Here is a 17,202-nt window from a genome sequence, read left to right as displayed (position 1 = left end):
AGAACACAAGTGCATACCTGTAGATCTAACTGCTTGCCTGAATGCAAACTGCACCCCAGTGTACACAGGGCCCCAGACCAGCCTACTGAACTTGCTCCATGTCTGAGTCATATCTTTCACAAAATCCTGCTTGGTGCAATTTCTGGAATACTCCCTTTGAGAATTCTGGAAAATGAAGGCTAGGGCATGCTAGTTCCACCTCCTCTAGAGTTGTGCCCTAATCTTAAACTTTATAAATTCCAGCATACCCATTCTTTCCATATTAATTAAACATATAAATACATGATGAGTAGAATTGTCTCATACGAAGTTTTAAAAAACCATGCAATTTCAGCTGCGAACATTTTAAATGTATTTTGTTTTGGTTTTATATCTGTATGTGCATTTGTGCTTACCATTTGAATGGCTAGGTATATGATACTAGTAGCAGTGAGAGAACGCCTAACATAAGCATATGTCATCCATTTCACAGCAGTTGACTGCAGCTTGGAATATGTCTTGTAACTTTCAATTGTACAGTCCAATAAACTACTGCTATCTAACACCACCCTACCCTTACGTAACCTGACAGCTCTAACACTTTGCCACCAGACTGTTTTGTTTGCTTGCATGAGTATAACCTCAAGGCAAGAACTGCACCTGGGTATATGACACAGTCTCAGGGTACTTTTATAACAGAAACTCCGTTTGCATTGCAAAGCTGGTTAAGAGCATAATTTTATTGAGAGCTTTCTGTCACATTTTGGTATTAGTTAAAACCCTTGGGGAAATAATGGAAACAAAAGTATGATTTTGCCTGTTTAAATTGCATCTATTCTAGCAGGACTTGCTTGTTAAACCTCAATCACCAAATCTTTTTGGTACAGTCTATTTCTACGGCAGGAGAGATTTTCCCATTAGTTTGCAGTTTCTGGATGCAACTGCCTTGCAACTGAAAATAAGCATTTCTAAAAGAACTAAATTTTATGTATTCAAATATGCATAGTTAGGAAGAATATTTGCAATACAGTCATAGGTGACACACAGTAATGGCAGAACACTAAAGCGAAGCAAGGAGATTAGCCAAAGCAACTGCATTGGCTAAGATGGAATGATTTTATAGCAAGAAAAAAAATCAGATTCCCATGTACCATCAAAGGAGGAATATATATATGTAATATATATATATCTATCTAATTTAACATCAAAGTAACTAAGGTTGCTCAAGATAAATCTAGTCACATCTTAGAAATGGTATGATTCAGATCACTTGCAGTTGCAGAGAAGCAAGTTTTCAGACTATAGATATTATTTGATATCTTTGATAGAGTGTGGGGTCCTTATTCAGCAAAGCACTTAGGCATATATTTAAAAAGGAGATTTTTCAAAGACACAAACTGATTTCTGGCAGAAACGGATCTGCTAGTCTATCTTAAACTAGAGGCCTTTTGTACCTTTGAAAATCCTTCCTACCAACTTTAATAGGACCTAAACATATGCTTGAAGCTAAGCAGAAGCTTTAGAACTGAATAAGCATGATCTTAAGCATACATTTAAATGTGTTGCTGAACTTCATTCTGAGGGGAACCAACATGAAATGGAAGCTAGTTTAAATTCATGGAAAATACTCCAGTGTGAATTATTCAGGTATCCCCACTTCAGTTAATTGTTCAAGCTGCAGAGCCAGTGAAATATTTTGATAGAGCAATATATGATATCAAGGCAGCATAACAGTAACGCACACTCTAATCTCCAGAAAGTTGTCTCATTCCAGAGTTTCAGCGTTAAACATTAAAAGCTTTTTGAACTATTTTTCATAACTTTTATAGTAATTTTTTCTTTTTGCTTATAACAACAATCTGGAACTGAAAACTTACCAGACAGAATTAATTCCCTCTTCACTTTCAGATGCAGAGATTTGTTGTAGAGGCTGTGAGATCTTGTTTAGGCTCCAAGTTCTGATCTCTATCCCATCATTGTACTTGAAAACTGTTTTCTGGGGAGAGAGAGGTCCTTATTAGCAGACATTCTTCCTGGTCACAGGGCAGGGGAAAATAAAGAGCAAATGTTCATTGCAGCAAAGGCAACAATGGCATACATTCCATTAATCTCAAATTCTAACATTGTTTCAATATTTAACAACATTTTCAGGTATACCAGGACAGCAGCAGGAGTTGCAAAGTAACCAATAACATTTGACAGACACACTCATGGTTTTACATTTCTCTTTCAAAATACAGGCACTTGGATGTGGGTGTGTGGGACAGGCTGTCCTTAGCCGAGGAGCCCATGGTGGGCCCATGACAGTATCGGTTGGATTTGCAATGGCAGTCACCATAGCAGTGTATGTGTCTGGGGGGGTTTCTGGTAAGTAACTTTTTTTTTTCTTATATAGCATTTATTGCCGCGGTTTTAAGGCTACCTTAGTACATTACTTCCATTTCATGGTATAAACAATTATGTATCTAGCAATAGCAAGCACCATTACAGCAGAGTCTGCATCAGAGTTTCACTAGTAAATCTTTTGCGTTCTTCTTGTTTCCTTCTATTCTTTGCGTTTGACAAAATCTTCCACCAAATTCTGATCTGAACTACAGTGTACAAACCTTGGCAGACTTCTGGCTTTTATGGAAAGTGGTCTGTGCAAACCAGAAACTGCTTGGTCTTGCTTTGAAAATTCTGTCAATAGAGATGATCCTGGACAGCCTAGGCACTGTGTTTAAGGAAATAACCATCAAAATCCTACAGAATCCAGCAGTCACCAGCTAAAATGGTTGCCAGCTAGGTAGAAGGTAGAATGACCCACTAATGGGTATAATGAGCAGAGTTCACCTTACAGAGTGCAATTTATCTCTTCATGTCCTATGACAGGCAGTAGCAAGTCTGCTCCTGTCTGTTTGCTTCTTCGCAGAAACAGCAGATCATAGAAAGCAGAAACAGCAAAAGGATTCAGTACTAGAGATATACTCTGTGATACACTGTCGATGTACTGTCATTGCCCCTTTGTTTCTGCTATAACGTTTCCTCAATATATATTGGTCAGGAATCTCTCTTTTGTCTGTAGCTGGGCTAACTAATCAGTGTCTGCATGTCCCATATTGGATGGTGCTTTGTCTCCTATTTCCACCATTCAGTCTGGGCAAATTAATATCAGAAACATTAGCATAACTGCTAACATTTAAATTTAACATTTAAATTCTTCCTTTAAAATAGAAAATGATGGGTTGTAATAATACAGTGTTGTGTATTGTAATACACAATACTGTGTGTTGTATGTGGAGTTTATATTGCCCTCTTAAAGCAAATGGTGCCCTTGTACTCCAGTTCTCATAGAGGCATTTCTTACCCTTCATAAAGAGGGTAAAGCCAATCTGAGCAGATATCTCTAGGTATAACTAGGTCATTATAAATAGTTGCTATAGCAGAAATAACTGTGACCATTACTTTTCTCTTTTACAAATTATTTTACAAAGACACCATGTATGACGAGGTTTCCAAGTTCACATTAGAAAGTGCTCAAGGTACTGCAAAACAGGCAGTCTTGTTACCGTCATTGAAACAGAGCAGAATGGTTCCTTAATACCACACAAAGTTAATTCAGCAGGACCTTGCTATTATCTGAACAACTTTAAACTACAGCTTTTGGTTTACATGTAGGCAGGTAAACCCTTCTAATGCAGTATCATGAAAAAAAACCCTGTAAAGACACTAACCTGTCCTACATTTGCATCTTTAAGGGATATTCATCTCCATTATATAGAAGATTAGAGTTCAATCCCAGCAGGGCAGAGCAGTTGCAGATGTTGCAGTATTGTGCTTCCTGTGTTTTTCCCATGACAAAGGATTCTGCATGCAGTGCATTTTCTCTGTGAAAGAATAGGAACAGATATTTCAATAGGCTGTGACTGGCAACATATGATTACTAGTGGACACTTTAGAATATCAATTCCCATATAGAATTTGTTAGCAAATTCTGTGGCTCTTTGGCCATGAAGTCTCGTGTTTAAGTACTGCCAAGATATTTTGCATCAGTTCTTTATGAAATTCTAAATTTGTGGTAACATAAAATGTATTGTCTGCACACTTGGTGAATTTGAGCTCTTTTATCTAGGAAATTTCCCCTTTTTGCTTTTCCTCCATCTAATTTTCCCCAATGTCTAGATAATTTCCCACCATTTTTTCCAGCTTAACATTTCAAACAAAGTCATGACTGTGATCACTGTGACTACAAAAGAATGGAGAACACACTGTCCAAAGCAGACTTTTTTTTTTTTTTAACCAGAAAACTACCAGTGGCACAGGAACCAAGAATCTTTTAACTCCCCTACGTCAGCATGAGAGCCTTCAACTAGACTTTTCCTTTCCAGATTTAATGTTAATCAGACATGTCTAATATTATTATGACTTGTCCTGGCCATCAAAATCACCCTGTATTATATACAGGTGGGGAACAATATCAGATGTTGATAGAAAGGAAAATGATTCATTCCAGCCAGAGTAAAGAACAAAAGACAAGACAACAATTTATCAAAATTCACATGAAGGGCTGTTAAATAAGGTGCCATCCATCTATTTGCTCTGTGCTGAAGAATTTGAAACACAGTGAGGAATTCAGAATTAATTCAAGACTGGTGCTACTAGGTCAGAGTTTTGGAAATGATACAAAGAAGGTTTTATCCAGCTTGTTATCTATGTTTGTCAGTTCATTATGTATCAAAGGTGCCTGGATTTCATAAGATAATGACTCACTGACCTGAAGTGCAAACAAACACAGAAACTGTACATAGAGGCCCTTTCTCCATCACTAGCCTTTGACAGACAAAGGTCATGGTCTTTTAGTTATTTTATTGAAGACAAAGGCCATTTTTTTCTGATAACCATACAGGCTGAAATGAGACTTTACCTGGAAGATAAGCAATGAATCTGCTATGTCCTTGCAAAACTTGGGTTTTACTGTATTTTTACTGTGGAGTTCTGTTTAATCTGTTCATTTATTTGGCAATTTGTATTTCTTAAGTATCAACTACATATTTGTAAAAAATGAAGTTTTCCAAAAGTATTCAACACTTTTTTTCCATGTTGATAAAAGATGTTGCAGGAAGTGACTAGCATGTGACATAATAATAAATATATTTTAGAAACTAAAATTGTCACAAAGAATTCCAATGTTGCTAAAATCTTTTCCATGTATGATTTTAGGGGTAGCTACTCCTAAATACAAAGGAAGGAAATTCCACAGGAAACAGAACTCTCTGCTTTAGCACAGCTACTTTATCAGTTTCCTTATCATGGACCTTTCTGGAGGGTGTAAGAGCTTGATGAAAACACATGATGAAGAACTACGCAGTGCTGTCCCCAGATCCCATCTAGGCATAGCTCACCAACAGTCAGCATGAAGCTGGACAGCCCTAACATTATTTTATTTTATGTTCATGAAAACTGAGTTCCTAAGTAACCCCAGGTTGAAGATGGGAACATAAACATGACTTAAATCCAGGGTACTCCAGATCTGCCTCAAGATATATGATCAAGCCAGTAATAGTCCTTAATCTTAATACATGGTTGCTAAACTGAATGAATGTTCTGCTGCCCCAATCCTCCCTTAAAAATAAAAAGCCAAAGCCCTTGAGGAGAGAGAATATGTGCAGAATGATGGACCCTCCCATCACAACCGATAGGGCAGATGTAGGCTTTTCTAGAAAAGTTGTCTATAGATCTATAGATTATATACTGCAGGACAGCAGTCTGATAAATAGCACAGTCTGCAAACATCAAGAGGGAAGCTGGATCTTGGTGGCTTTCCCCCTTGCCTCTCTAATTTCATCCAACTTGTTTCAGTTTAATTGCAGTCAGCATTTAATTACAAAATAACATCTAGAAAAGCATATACTAGTCTCATGCTCAAAAGTGCCCACATTTTTACAAATCCTTCACCTATTCTCGTGTATCCAAGTCATCCATATGACTTATTTTGTGATTTATTTTTCAGGTGGTCACATAAACCCAGCCGTTTCATTAGCCATGTGCGTGACTGGAAGATTAAAATGGACCAAATTACCAATTTACATATTAGCACAACTCCTGGGAGCATTCGTTGGAGCAGCGGCTGTCTTTGGGATTTATTACGGTAAGTACACCTTAGACATGGCTCACAGGACAAACTAGAGGTCAGGCAGTCTCTAAGGCTCCAATTTTTCAATGACTGCCAAACAGGCAGAAGATTCTGTTCACACAGACCTAATGGCAGGGCTAAAGCTAAAGCCATAAAGAAGAAACGAAGAAGCATAAAGAGTTTGAAGGAAAAAAAAGGCTCAAACATTCCAGGTATCCTACAACTTTTCTGAAACACTAAGACTCCAGGAAATGTTCTGAAATTTAGAAAAATTATTCATAGGAAATCAGATACTCTGAGATCATGTATTTCTCAGTAAGGATTTTAAATTACTTAATAGCCAGGATATAGGGCTATTCATCTTCCAAGCAAATTAGAAACATTAAAGACCTGATCCAAGTGCCTGTAGGCAAGTATCACCAACATCGTTCATTGAGGTTACAGGATATGAGATCAAGTCCCTCCTGACTGAACTTCAGACCACCCTAGAGAGGTAGCTCTCCAAGGCAATGAACTCCAGGTAAAGTGATAAAGGGGTCACATATTAGAAGGGAAAAAAAGAAAAAAAAGAAATTACCCCTATCCTTAAGGCATGTTTCTTTTACATGGTGTGCCACAAAAGGAAAAAACTTAGTAACAGACTCCCTGACTTGATGAATCCACTCAGTCGGATCAGTTGCTTCAATCACCTACTCCAAAACTCTGCTTCTACTGACCCAGCCCATCTCCTCCAAAGCCTCTCTCTTACGGGCACTATGTCTGCAGACAGTGCTGGGTCTAGGTGCAACAGAGAAAAAATGAAAATGCCTATCGTTTATCAGCCAGGTGCTCAGTACCAGTAGTAATCACGAACAGAAAAATCTGTAGGAACTGTGGTAACTGTTTTGGGTGGGGTTTTTTTGTTTGTTTGTTTGGATTTTGGGGCGGGGGGGGGGGGGGGGGGGGGGGGGGGGGGGGGGGGGGGGGGAGTTGTTTGTTTGTTTTAAGATTAGTGTTAGAATTTGGAAGCTGTGGGATTCCAGAACAGGATTTCCATCTCAATCTAAGTCCTCCTCAAGCCAGACAGCCAGGATGCAGCAGTATGTCAGCATGCACATGGGGTTGGGAGTGGATTCACTGTGTTCTGCCAAAGGGTAGCAGTAGGATAGGGAGCCAAGATAGCGAACTTAGGGCTAGGGTCAGGGTTAGAGACTTCTTCCTGTTATTCAGGAGTGCAGGATTTTCTCATATCCCTATCTCTGCTCACATACTTTGCCCCTGTCTCGTTCTTATTAATTCCCAAACCTCTACTGTACTTCTTCCTACAACTTGCAGGAGTATCATGTACTCATTGAGATCCACTGAAAACTCACTGGTAGAAAAACAGACATAGGAACTCCACACCTCCATCTTCCCCATACACACATATTTGTGCTAGGTGCTTTCTTCTTCAGCAATGTTCCTGAAAGAGCGAGGGAATAAATATGCTAGGCTGCTGAACGTGAGGCCTTTTTAAAGGTGTACAAAGTAATTCACAGCTGAGAAATTTTCTTTTCCTTATCCTTTTTTTTCTAATAGTTAAATGCAACAAAATAATCCGACACTGCAAATGAGAGAGCCTCACCAAATTAAACAATTAAATATTCTCTGCACCCATGTCGTGGTCTTAAGCAAAGCTAGAAAAAACAGGGGCAAAGAGAAATAGATTTGTCTGCTAGCTTCAGGAGAAGCTAACCATACTCACCATGACTTCCATTGGACATGAGGAGCTGTTTCTTTACTCACAAGTATCTCATCACTGGATCCACTAGTGAAATAAAGGCATAGTGTTTGTTATTCATGTCTGTCTATGCAGATTTTTGAGTGCTTCGTCTTAGTGTCTTCCTATTTCTAACATTTCAGGGCTTGCCAAGGCAGCAAATTATTCTAACACAGAAGTCATATTATACTATTTAAAATACGTTTTAAATTTACTAACATAAATATACATGTATTTACAATATACATAAATCTTTACCATATATATAAAAATACAGTAACTTAAATATACTAAGAACTGAAGTTTTGGGGCTAGCCTCTCCCCTCACATCTTGGATGATTAGCGTAGCAGTTGGGTGTAAAGCCCACGCAGAGTGAAAAATTCAAACTCCGTTATAAGAGGAGGTCTCTCAGGAGAGTTCATTCCCAGAAGAAGTCATTGCACAACTGTCAAATGGAATAGCAGTAATTCCTGGTGGCTGAGAATCCACAATAATACAATCAGGACGTTATGCATTTTTCAGGGCATCATGCCAAATATAGCACCTCTTACAGAATAATGCAACTGTGTTCAGAATCAGAAAATGCTCCTTGGCACTGAGTTTGGAGCAATGAGCAGGGGAAAAAACAGCCCCATTTTGAAAGCTGTGATACATAAAACAAGTACTTCAAGGCACAGGAGGAAAGATGAGACAGGAGGGTATGATTAGTACATCACCTCAAATCCGTTAACTATGCTCCCAGAAAAAATGATCCGTTTCAGTTGAGAATGTGAAGTGCACAGACCTATCACATATATTCTAGTCCTAGAAAACCCAGTGTTTATGGAGAAGTGCAACCAGGTAATGGCTGTTTTCTATAGATGCCTTTATGGAGTATAGCAATGGAACACTTGAAGTCACAGGACCTAACGCAACAGCACATATCTTTGCAACATACCCAGCTCCGTATCTGTCCCTCATAAATGGATTTGCAGATCAGGTAAGAGCACTTGCTGTCTTGTTTCTACAAATTAAACATACTGAAAACTGTAAAACCAAGCATTAAAAAAAATACATAGATCTCTAATGGATATAATGAATCTCACCATTTTGGTCATATGTCACTGTGTACAATAACAACGAGAATGCAATGCTGTTTGCAGGGGTTACATTTTAGTTGTATTTTACAAGCAAGATAATTTCAAGTTGTTCTTTTCACATATATCATATTAATTGTTGCACTTTACATATCTTTAATGCAATATATGTAAGAGGTTTTCCCCACCATAAATCAATGTTTCTCCATCAACTTCAGCAGAGCTATGCCTGTTTACATCAAAATCCAGCCCATTTTGTGGACCTATTATTCCTTAAGTAAAGCTTAAGCAGCCAGTTTAACACACCTTGAACAACTGAGTTTTCTGCTACCATAAGGCTCCTCTCCAACCTACTTTTTGGAAATAGATTTGTATTATTTGTTATTTTTCAAATGACTGAATCTGAAAAAATGTCCACTTTATTTTCAATCTATATCCTCTAATCCACTTATCCAACAGCGAAAAATGAAGTTTCATATCTTCTATCTACTTTAATCAATTTACCTGTCTTCTTCAGGCGTAAATGAAATAAATACTGCATAAGTAAGCTATGAAAAACTAGGGATTGCTGGAGCACAGGAATTCCTTACGTAAAGGACTTGAAGATTATGCAATCTGGCTTAAAAAAAAAATCCAAATACTGTTTTGCAATTTTATAAGAAAGACAATTCTGATCTTTGGATCATTCAACAGACTTTTCCATAAGATCTTTTTACCCATAGATGTTTTAAAACAAAATTAAAAACAGATGAAATAAAAATAGTTTTTAAAAACTCCAAACTTAAACTTCTTTAAATCAGTATAGAAATTGAATGTTTTGACATCACTGAAACTTTTGTCTGTTTTTCCCCTAAGTTAATTATTAGCAATATCGACATTTACAAAGCATTTGATTTAAGCAGAGCAGCAATTCCATCAAAGTAATTCCAAGAAAATTTCTTTCATCAGCTCAATTAGCATATGCAATACAGAGTTCACGTTACAGTTACAAGTGCAACTTCAATTTAGGTAATTCCTAATTTTTTAGCTGCTCAGTTTTGACTTTGTAGACTTCACTTTTTTCCTTATGTTATGCAATACCTGGATAAAGAGGTGCATATTTAGTCTAATTTATCAGCGTAAGCTACAGTTACATAAAACACTTTTATATCAATGTAACTGATTGTATTGGCATAGCAGAACTACCAAAAATCAAGTAAATGGAACTGTTAAATTGACAGGAAAAAACGTGGAAACAAAGCATGAGACCTCACACAGGAGATGCCTTTTAAATCCTCTATTCTTCCCACACCAGGTTGTTGCAGATTTTTTTTTTTCAAATGTCCTCAGCACATTTCTTGTCTTTTTCTTTCAGCACAGATATCAAAACTTCTCATTACTGTGAAGTAGAGAGGCACTGGGTTCCAAATTTTGCTACTCTGTGTAGTAGGATAAATCTAAATACCAGCTCAAAGCCACCACAATCCACAGAGCTGCCATAGCCCCTCTTTTCATTATTGGAAGAAATCTGCATATATTTATTCAATATTCTTTTCTTTGCATTGGCCAGGTGATGTCAACAGCTGTTCTTCTTCTGGCTATATTTGCTATTTTTGACTCCAGAAATAACGGCGTACCAAAGGGCCTGGAGCCAATTGCAGTAGGACTTCTTATAATTGTTCTTACTTGCTCCTTGGGAATGAACAGTGGCTGTGCCATGAACCCAGCCAGGGATCTAGGCCCAAGGCTCTTCACAGCCATTGCAGGATGGGGGATGGAAGTATTCACGTAAGTATGCCCGGATATGAAGTAAAATGCTCTTGGCTAAAATTGCTTCCTAGGAAAGTAAGATCCTGACTCAACATGGTACCAAGTCATACTTTATATACATCTAGGTAATTCTTTGCATACCAGAAGAAGCTATTCATGCACTTTAAGCCAGACATCTTTTAGGAACTGGGCTTTAAAAAGGATTTCCTGCTCCCAGGGCAAATCAAACGCGCATTATCTCTAATATCAATCATTGTTTCAAGCAGACCTTTCCCAAAATATTAGAGATTCTTAGAGGTCACTGAAAATATAAGAGTGCTTTCTTCTCTTGTCCTGCAGCTTTCAGAAAAAAAATGAAATCATGAGAGAGTTAGGTGGGGAATATTTATTGGGAATATTTATTGGGTGCTGTAAAAAACACAGACATATCAGATTGATTTAGCCTATTATTAGTACTGAGTTATTGCAGAAATATACAACAATCTAAAAGCCTGACTTCCTGCCTGGGAGCAAAGGAGTGAATGAAAGAAAGCTCCCTTCATTTTCCCACATTTCAGAGCACACTCTCAAATCCCTGTGCATGCATGTGTGCACGCACACACACACTCTTGGCTGGCCAAATGCACAGCTAATTAGTTGCACATCAAATCCACAGCTTACAGATATTCAATGTAAGAGGCACTCTGGGATATCTAAGTAAGAGTAATCTGTCATCAGGAGGTAGATCTTTTGGTTTATTTTTGTATAGTTTGTTTTTCCAGTTATTTACAAGTAGGAATCCCCAGAAGTACTGTAGACCACTAGAGAGCTCTGGCTAATAGAGATTTAATTTCAGCTGCTTCACCAAGTACAAATAATCTGTATTTATTTAGTATGACTTCCATCTACACAAATCACGTGCCTTAGTAGAGGAGAGCAGTAGCAAAGCTTTTCTCATACAAAAAAAACCTAGGCACGGCATAGAAGAAACGGGCACACAGTCACGCCATAGGCCAGATCCAAAGCTCAGATGTAACATAGCTCTGGTGAGCCGCTGGCAGGAGGTCAGCTCTCTAGCCCGGTTACCTCCAAACTTTTCCTCCCCAGCAGCTCTTACCACTGTACCATTAGACTGCACTTTTTTTTAAAAACAGCAGCAGACAGAGTGACATCCCACAGCTAGGATTCTCCTCTCTCATGCTTATTTAATTATAAGTAGTTGTTGACTATTATGTTAATTATAATGTCATGTGCTACAATCTGTAATATATTATGATGTTGGGTATTACCTTGCTGAAAAAGTTTGGAAGACTGATCGTGCTGTGGTCTAGTCACAGAATACCTGTGAACTCCCCTCCTCTCCAAAAGGAAGACCTTACTCATTTACATTTAAGAAATTACAAGAAAACTCTACATCTGTACCAATATGGGCTCTTCTCTAATTTAGTTTTAGGATTTATATACACAGAGGGAATGCATCCCCACTGTAAAGAACATACTAAGAAATTTAAAAATGGGAACATAAAAAAATGAGATGAGAGATCTCTGGTCATTGCCAGAATAAACTTAGAACAGTCGCAGGGATGTATAACTTGAAGCAGAAGTCTCCCTCCCTGCCTTCAGTTATAGGGCTACAGCTATAACCAATTCAAGGGAACGACACAACAGGAATATGTTCTCATCTATTTACAGCACAGATCCAAGTGGGACTTGGGAAGAACTTGAGCTTTGTTAGGTAGCTGGAAGCTTTGAATCAGTTACAGGCCGTGGGAGAATTTTGAATGATGGTAGCTGGGATCCTGAACCGCCTGATGCTCTGCTGGCATCACATGTGCATGAGACACTTAAATGATGCAGCAACAGTTGACAGCTAAACCTTGGATGTCTCAGCTTAACTGGAATTCACAACCTTGAGGCACGTGCTTAACCTCTCTTGTAAAAGGCATGCTCAGGAACTGGGACTTAAGCATGAAACCTGCACAGTGACACAAGGGGAGTGCTGCACAAACCAAGCGATAGGAAATACTGAAGAGACATTGAACATTTATTGGAGTGAGGATGGAAGCACGTCACAAGGTGACTGAGTCACTCTCTGTCCGTGTCAGTGAGTGTTCAAGTGCTGCCTACAGAGCAGCCAGGGACTGCCAGGAAAGCCTCACTTTGGAACAGATCAGATACAGAAGCATGAGACTCTCTATACCCTGATTCCAAGCAAATGCTCTAAACATTGAGATAATCGGTTCACAGGGGGAAAATCCCCTCTACCCTTTGTGCTTGCAGGTCCAGTAAATTCTAGTTTTATCGTGTTCTCAGGCAGGGAACTGTGAGCAGACTGGAAGGGAGCTCTTCTGCTGGACCATGGAGCTGTCCAGAGGATAGGGAGGCAGTTGAGCAGGGGTTTTCTAAATGTTGCTGTTAACACATTTTGCACAAAGGCACCTGAAGGAGCAGTTTCCTTGAGAACCAAGCTAGGGGACACAGGCTATGGTGTGGTTTCCCTAGCCAGTCCAACTGGATTTGTTTTGGTTAAAGGCTCCCATTAGAAGCTGTTCTGACCCACTGCAGCTGCAAAGGGGGTGTCTGTCCAGCACCCTACAGAGAGCACCATTTCACACACAATAGATATAGTCAGCACTGTGGCCTGCTCCTGCAAACTGCTCCTCAACGTGTTGGGAGTAGGTGTCACAGATGGCAACTGTCCCCATCATTAGAGACAACTGCTGACTTTAGAGACCTAAATGTTTCTAATGATTTGTCCTAAAACCATGGAGACAACCAGGAGTCTTTCTTAAGCATATGCTTAATATTCTAATAAGCTTAAGAAAAGTTTTGGGTAGTGAATTTTTGTCTGTAGTGAGAAAACAGCCAGAGCTTTGAGTACAAATACCAGACCCTAGATTTTGACAAGCATAACAGAGCATGAAACGGCAATGAGAAAGTGAGAAATGGCTCTACAGAACAGTATTTCACATCAGCATTTGAAGCTAGCCATAGAGTATTTCACCCCTGGTTTATTACGGGTTCTTTTGCACCTTTGCCGAGGCTGGGTCTGACTGGCAGTGGCAGCAGTAATGACACAGTATTTGCCGTGCTCCGTAACAGCGCACCTCCGCCGCTGCGAGGCGGGAGCTGCGGCGGGCAGACCCCGGCCGCCGCCGCGAGCCGCCGGCGCGGTAACGCTGACACCTCGTGGCCGCCGGCCCCGCCGCCGGCGCCGGGGACAAGTCGCCCGGGCTAAACTAAACTGCATTTTGGGAAGGGTCAGGAGACGCACCTCTTGTCTACACAGGCATTTGGATGGCAAAGCGGCCTCTGAAGTATTTTGCATTCTTCCCGGAGTGTAGAACAGTAGCCAGACACCTTCCACGTTGCTGAAAGCCTGAATTATCCTGGCATTTCTCATAGGAAACAGTGTTATCTCACCGTCCCACAGCAGTTGGCTAGGTGAGAAATGTATTTGCAAGTCTAAAATGGGCCAAAGTTCCCAGTCCATGTAGCTTACACACTGTGGTTTCCCGGAAATTTTTGCAGTTAACCAAAGTGCCACTTGCCAGGCCTGCGCACTGCCTCCTCCCCTTCACAGCCAGCTCCCTCCTGCTCTGCCCAACAGCAAAAACACCTGACGAGGACAAAGGCATAGCTGGATGTTTTCCTGCTAACTTGGCAGCAAAGCTGTAAGCTAGGGTAAAGGTAGGGTATAAGGGAACAAAGGTTACTTCAGTGAAGCTATTGGTGCTTGTCACAAAGAGTTCTTGCTCCCGTGTCAGTGAAGGAGGATTGAGTGTCATGGAAACTCGTAACTCAGCTCTGTCCGGATCTCGTTTCAGCTTTGGCATCACCCTCTATAAAGACTTTACACCCATCATCTTAGCACAGGGTGTCTAAAGCGCAGCTGACAGCAGCTGCTGCGAATACAGGCCATGATTTGGAGAAGGTCATGCAGGAGCCAGAAAGGCACATAGCAGGTTTCCCTCAGCTTGTTCCATGAACTGACAAGAAACACCTTCATTATATACCCATGTACACATGCGGGCGCACACAGAGGAATACATGCAAGTACTTGATACAGATTTTGTTGTGCTGCTTAATTCAATAAAACCTTAGTCCGTGCTCGTTCCAGAAATTCAGGGCCTCAACAGACATTCATGACTCAACAAGAAACAGATCTATAAACTCAGTAGAACAATATCAGGAGTTATTTTATATCCTCAGGGCAAAATATAAATAATTCCAAAGGCAAAACATACATGTCCAAGGCATTTCTGAACAAGGAATAATATTATCATCAATAGGGCACTGTGATATTAGCCCTGTTCTATTCTTGTGTTGTGACTTAACTGCAAGTTCACGTCTGCATAAATCTATACAACTGAGTGCTGAATAATTATCCTTACAGTTTAAGAATTCCCCTGGCAGCTTCCTATAAAGTTCCCCTTGCAGATGAATTTGTCCCTTTGTATTTCTGGGTGAAAAAAAAAGTTACTTCTCCATTTTCAATATGCATGAAATTGAGGTAGCTGGGTTTTCACTGCAGACTTGCATATGCGATTAATACAGCATGTTATCGAATTAAAACACCTTCATGCACCAGTACAGTTAAGAAAGTCTGTGCTCTGAAACCAATACTCAGTAATTTACTGTCTGAATGTGGACCTCCAGGAAAGGGAGAGCAATTCTACAAGCCCCAGTCTCCTGCATAAAGAGGTTGTTATTTATTGTTTTATACTGTTTAATGGTGGACTTTTTTCTTTTAAAATGTTCATAAATCTACACATTTAAAATTAAATCCTAGTAATTGTGCAAAGTAAATGTAAATATTTCAGTGGAGCCAATACGCCAGACTTTCTTACTGAACACAGCAATTCTAAAAAAGATTAAGTTTTAGGTGTATCAAACTTCTAAACGCTTATGTACCTCTTACTGAAAGACCCCACATTTTAACACAGAGATAAGACACTACATCATGAAATTTGAATCTTGACCACTCTAGTCAAGTATAATCCACTTTATAGTCACTGCATTTTATTGCATTCCTTAAGGCAAATATACTCAAAATCAAGTATAATCTATTATACTTGTCAAGAGGAACACCGTATATACTATTGCAGGCCTGAACCTGCAAATCTCCATGCAGATGAGAACCAATTTTTGCAACATACATTTGCATTAATCACTCCTGAAAACCTATTCATGAGCATCTGGCAACAGCATCAGTCAAGATTGCTGTGCAATAAACATGTCCCTGTTCATTTCATTGTAAGTCAATGAAGCCCATTTTCCACAAGGGAGAAATTATCCCCTGCCCCCAAAACAGACATGCAGTAAAGAGGCCTTATTTTCTAAGGTGCAAGTACAGCACGTAGACCAACATGCCTGGTGGTTATTACTTAGTATTTCAATCACAACATGGACAGGACAGACAGGGGTGTCATCCATTTACAGAAATTTGAGACAAAATAAAAAGGTCTACAGTACAGTAAGTGTCACGCCACTGTTTTTGTTCACTGCCAAATAGAAGGCAGGGTGTTCGCTAGAGTAACAAATAACAATAATTCTTGGTTTTGGTTTTTTTTTGTCTTCTTACAGGGCTGGAAATAATTGGTGGTGGGTCCCTATAGTTGCACCTATGCTGGGAGGTGTACTTGGAGCAATGATCTATATAGTTTTTATTGAAATTCATCACTCAGATGCTCAGCCAGGAGAAGAAAATGACATGTATGATAAATATGAACTGACCAATATGGAGTAAGAAGTGAAGAATTTTCTCTCTCATTTTGTTGTGCAGTTTTCATGCAAATGATTGATTGGACCATTTTATAAAACCTGTATGCCTCAATTAGAAATTCACATTTCCAAGCAGAAAATCTATATAGAAGACAAGTTCAAAACTGACCTCTTTCCATGAAAGATCGGTCCGATCACATTCAAAACTGGGAACTTGGGCGTAGGAAGGGTAAATTGTCCTTTTCATATGGCTTTCAGATCAAGTTATCTCCTAGATGAAATTGCAGTGAGATGATGCACTGACCTGTTAATTCAAGACATATGATCTTAATCATGTTGCCTAATTAACTGAAAATAGATGAGATATTGTTATGAAACTGCATGCATAGGTAGTTAATTGGTTCAGTGCTGAATTAACGTGTAAGAGCATCGCTCACTTCTTATAGCCATTATTTAAGAATGGCTTGTCTGAAAATTAAAAACAATACCCAAATTGCCTAGATGTCAATTGAAGTAGTTTTAAATAACTTACTAAATTTTTATGGAGCCACTAACTGAACAGCAAGGAATCAACTCATCAGTGATCAGGTTTAGTAAGTCAGAATATGATCACAAAAAGTAAAAACTGTGTGTTATAAGATCCATACCAAAAAGACAAAGCTGTACTTCTGCACAGGTTCTTCACAGCAATAACGTTCAGTTATTTTTAAACTATTTACTTGACCTTTATGCTACCCAATTTTAAAAGCCTAACCTAGAATATTAATCTGAACCTCTTCCGCTGTGCTTTCTGGATAAAATTCATTCCTGTGGAGACGGGCCAGCAACAGAGGCTTATGCTGTG

The 17,202-nt window shown here is 39.3% G+C and overlaps 1 protein-coding gene across 1 annotated transcript in view; it reads left to right on the top strand.

The window, feature by feature from the left end:
• Positions 1–16,393, top strand: part of AQP9 (aquaporin 9) — a 33,191-nt gene extending 16,798 nt beyond the window's left edge. Inside the window, exons 3-7 of the mRNA XM_050903500.1 lie at positions 2,220–2,346; positions 5,969–6,106; positions 8,691–8,809; positions 10,456–10,673; positions 16,221–16,393. Coding sequence (XP_050759457.1) covers positions 2,220–2,346; positions 5,969–6,106; positions 8,691–8,809; positions 10,456–10,673; positions 16,221–16,383 — 765 coding nt within the window. The 3' untranslated portion in view covers positions 16,384–16,393. The remainder of the gene's footprint in view (positions 1–2,219; positions 2,347–5,968; positions 6,107–8,690; positions 8,810–10,455; positions 10,674–16,220) is intronic.
• Positions 16,394–17,202: the final 809 nt, after the last annotated feature.

The sequence above is a fragment of the Gymnogyps californianus genome, chromosome 11 (genome assembly GCF_018139145.2).
Source record: "Gymnogyps californianus isolate 813 chromosome 11, ASM1813914v2, whole genome shotgun sequence".
Classification (NCBI taxonomy): domain Eukaryota; kingdom Metazoa; phylum Chordata; class Aves; order Accipitriformes; family Cathartidae; genus Gymnogyps; species Gymnogyps californianus.
Note: the sequence above shows the minus strand (reverse complement) of the source record. Positions and strands in the feature narration are given on the sequence as shown.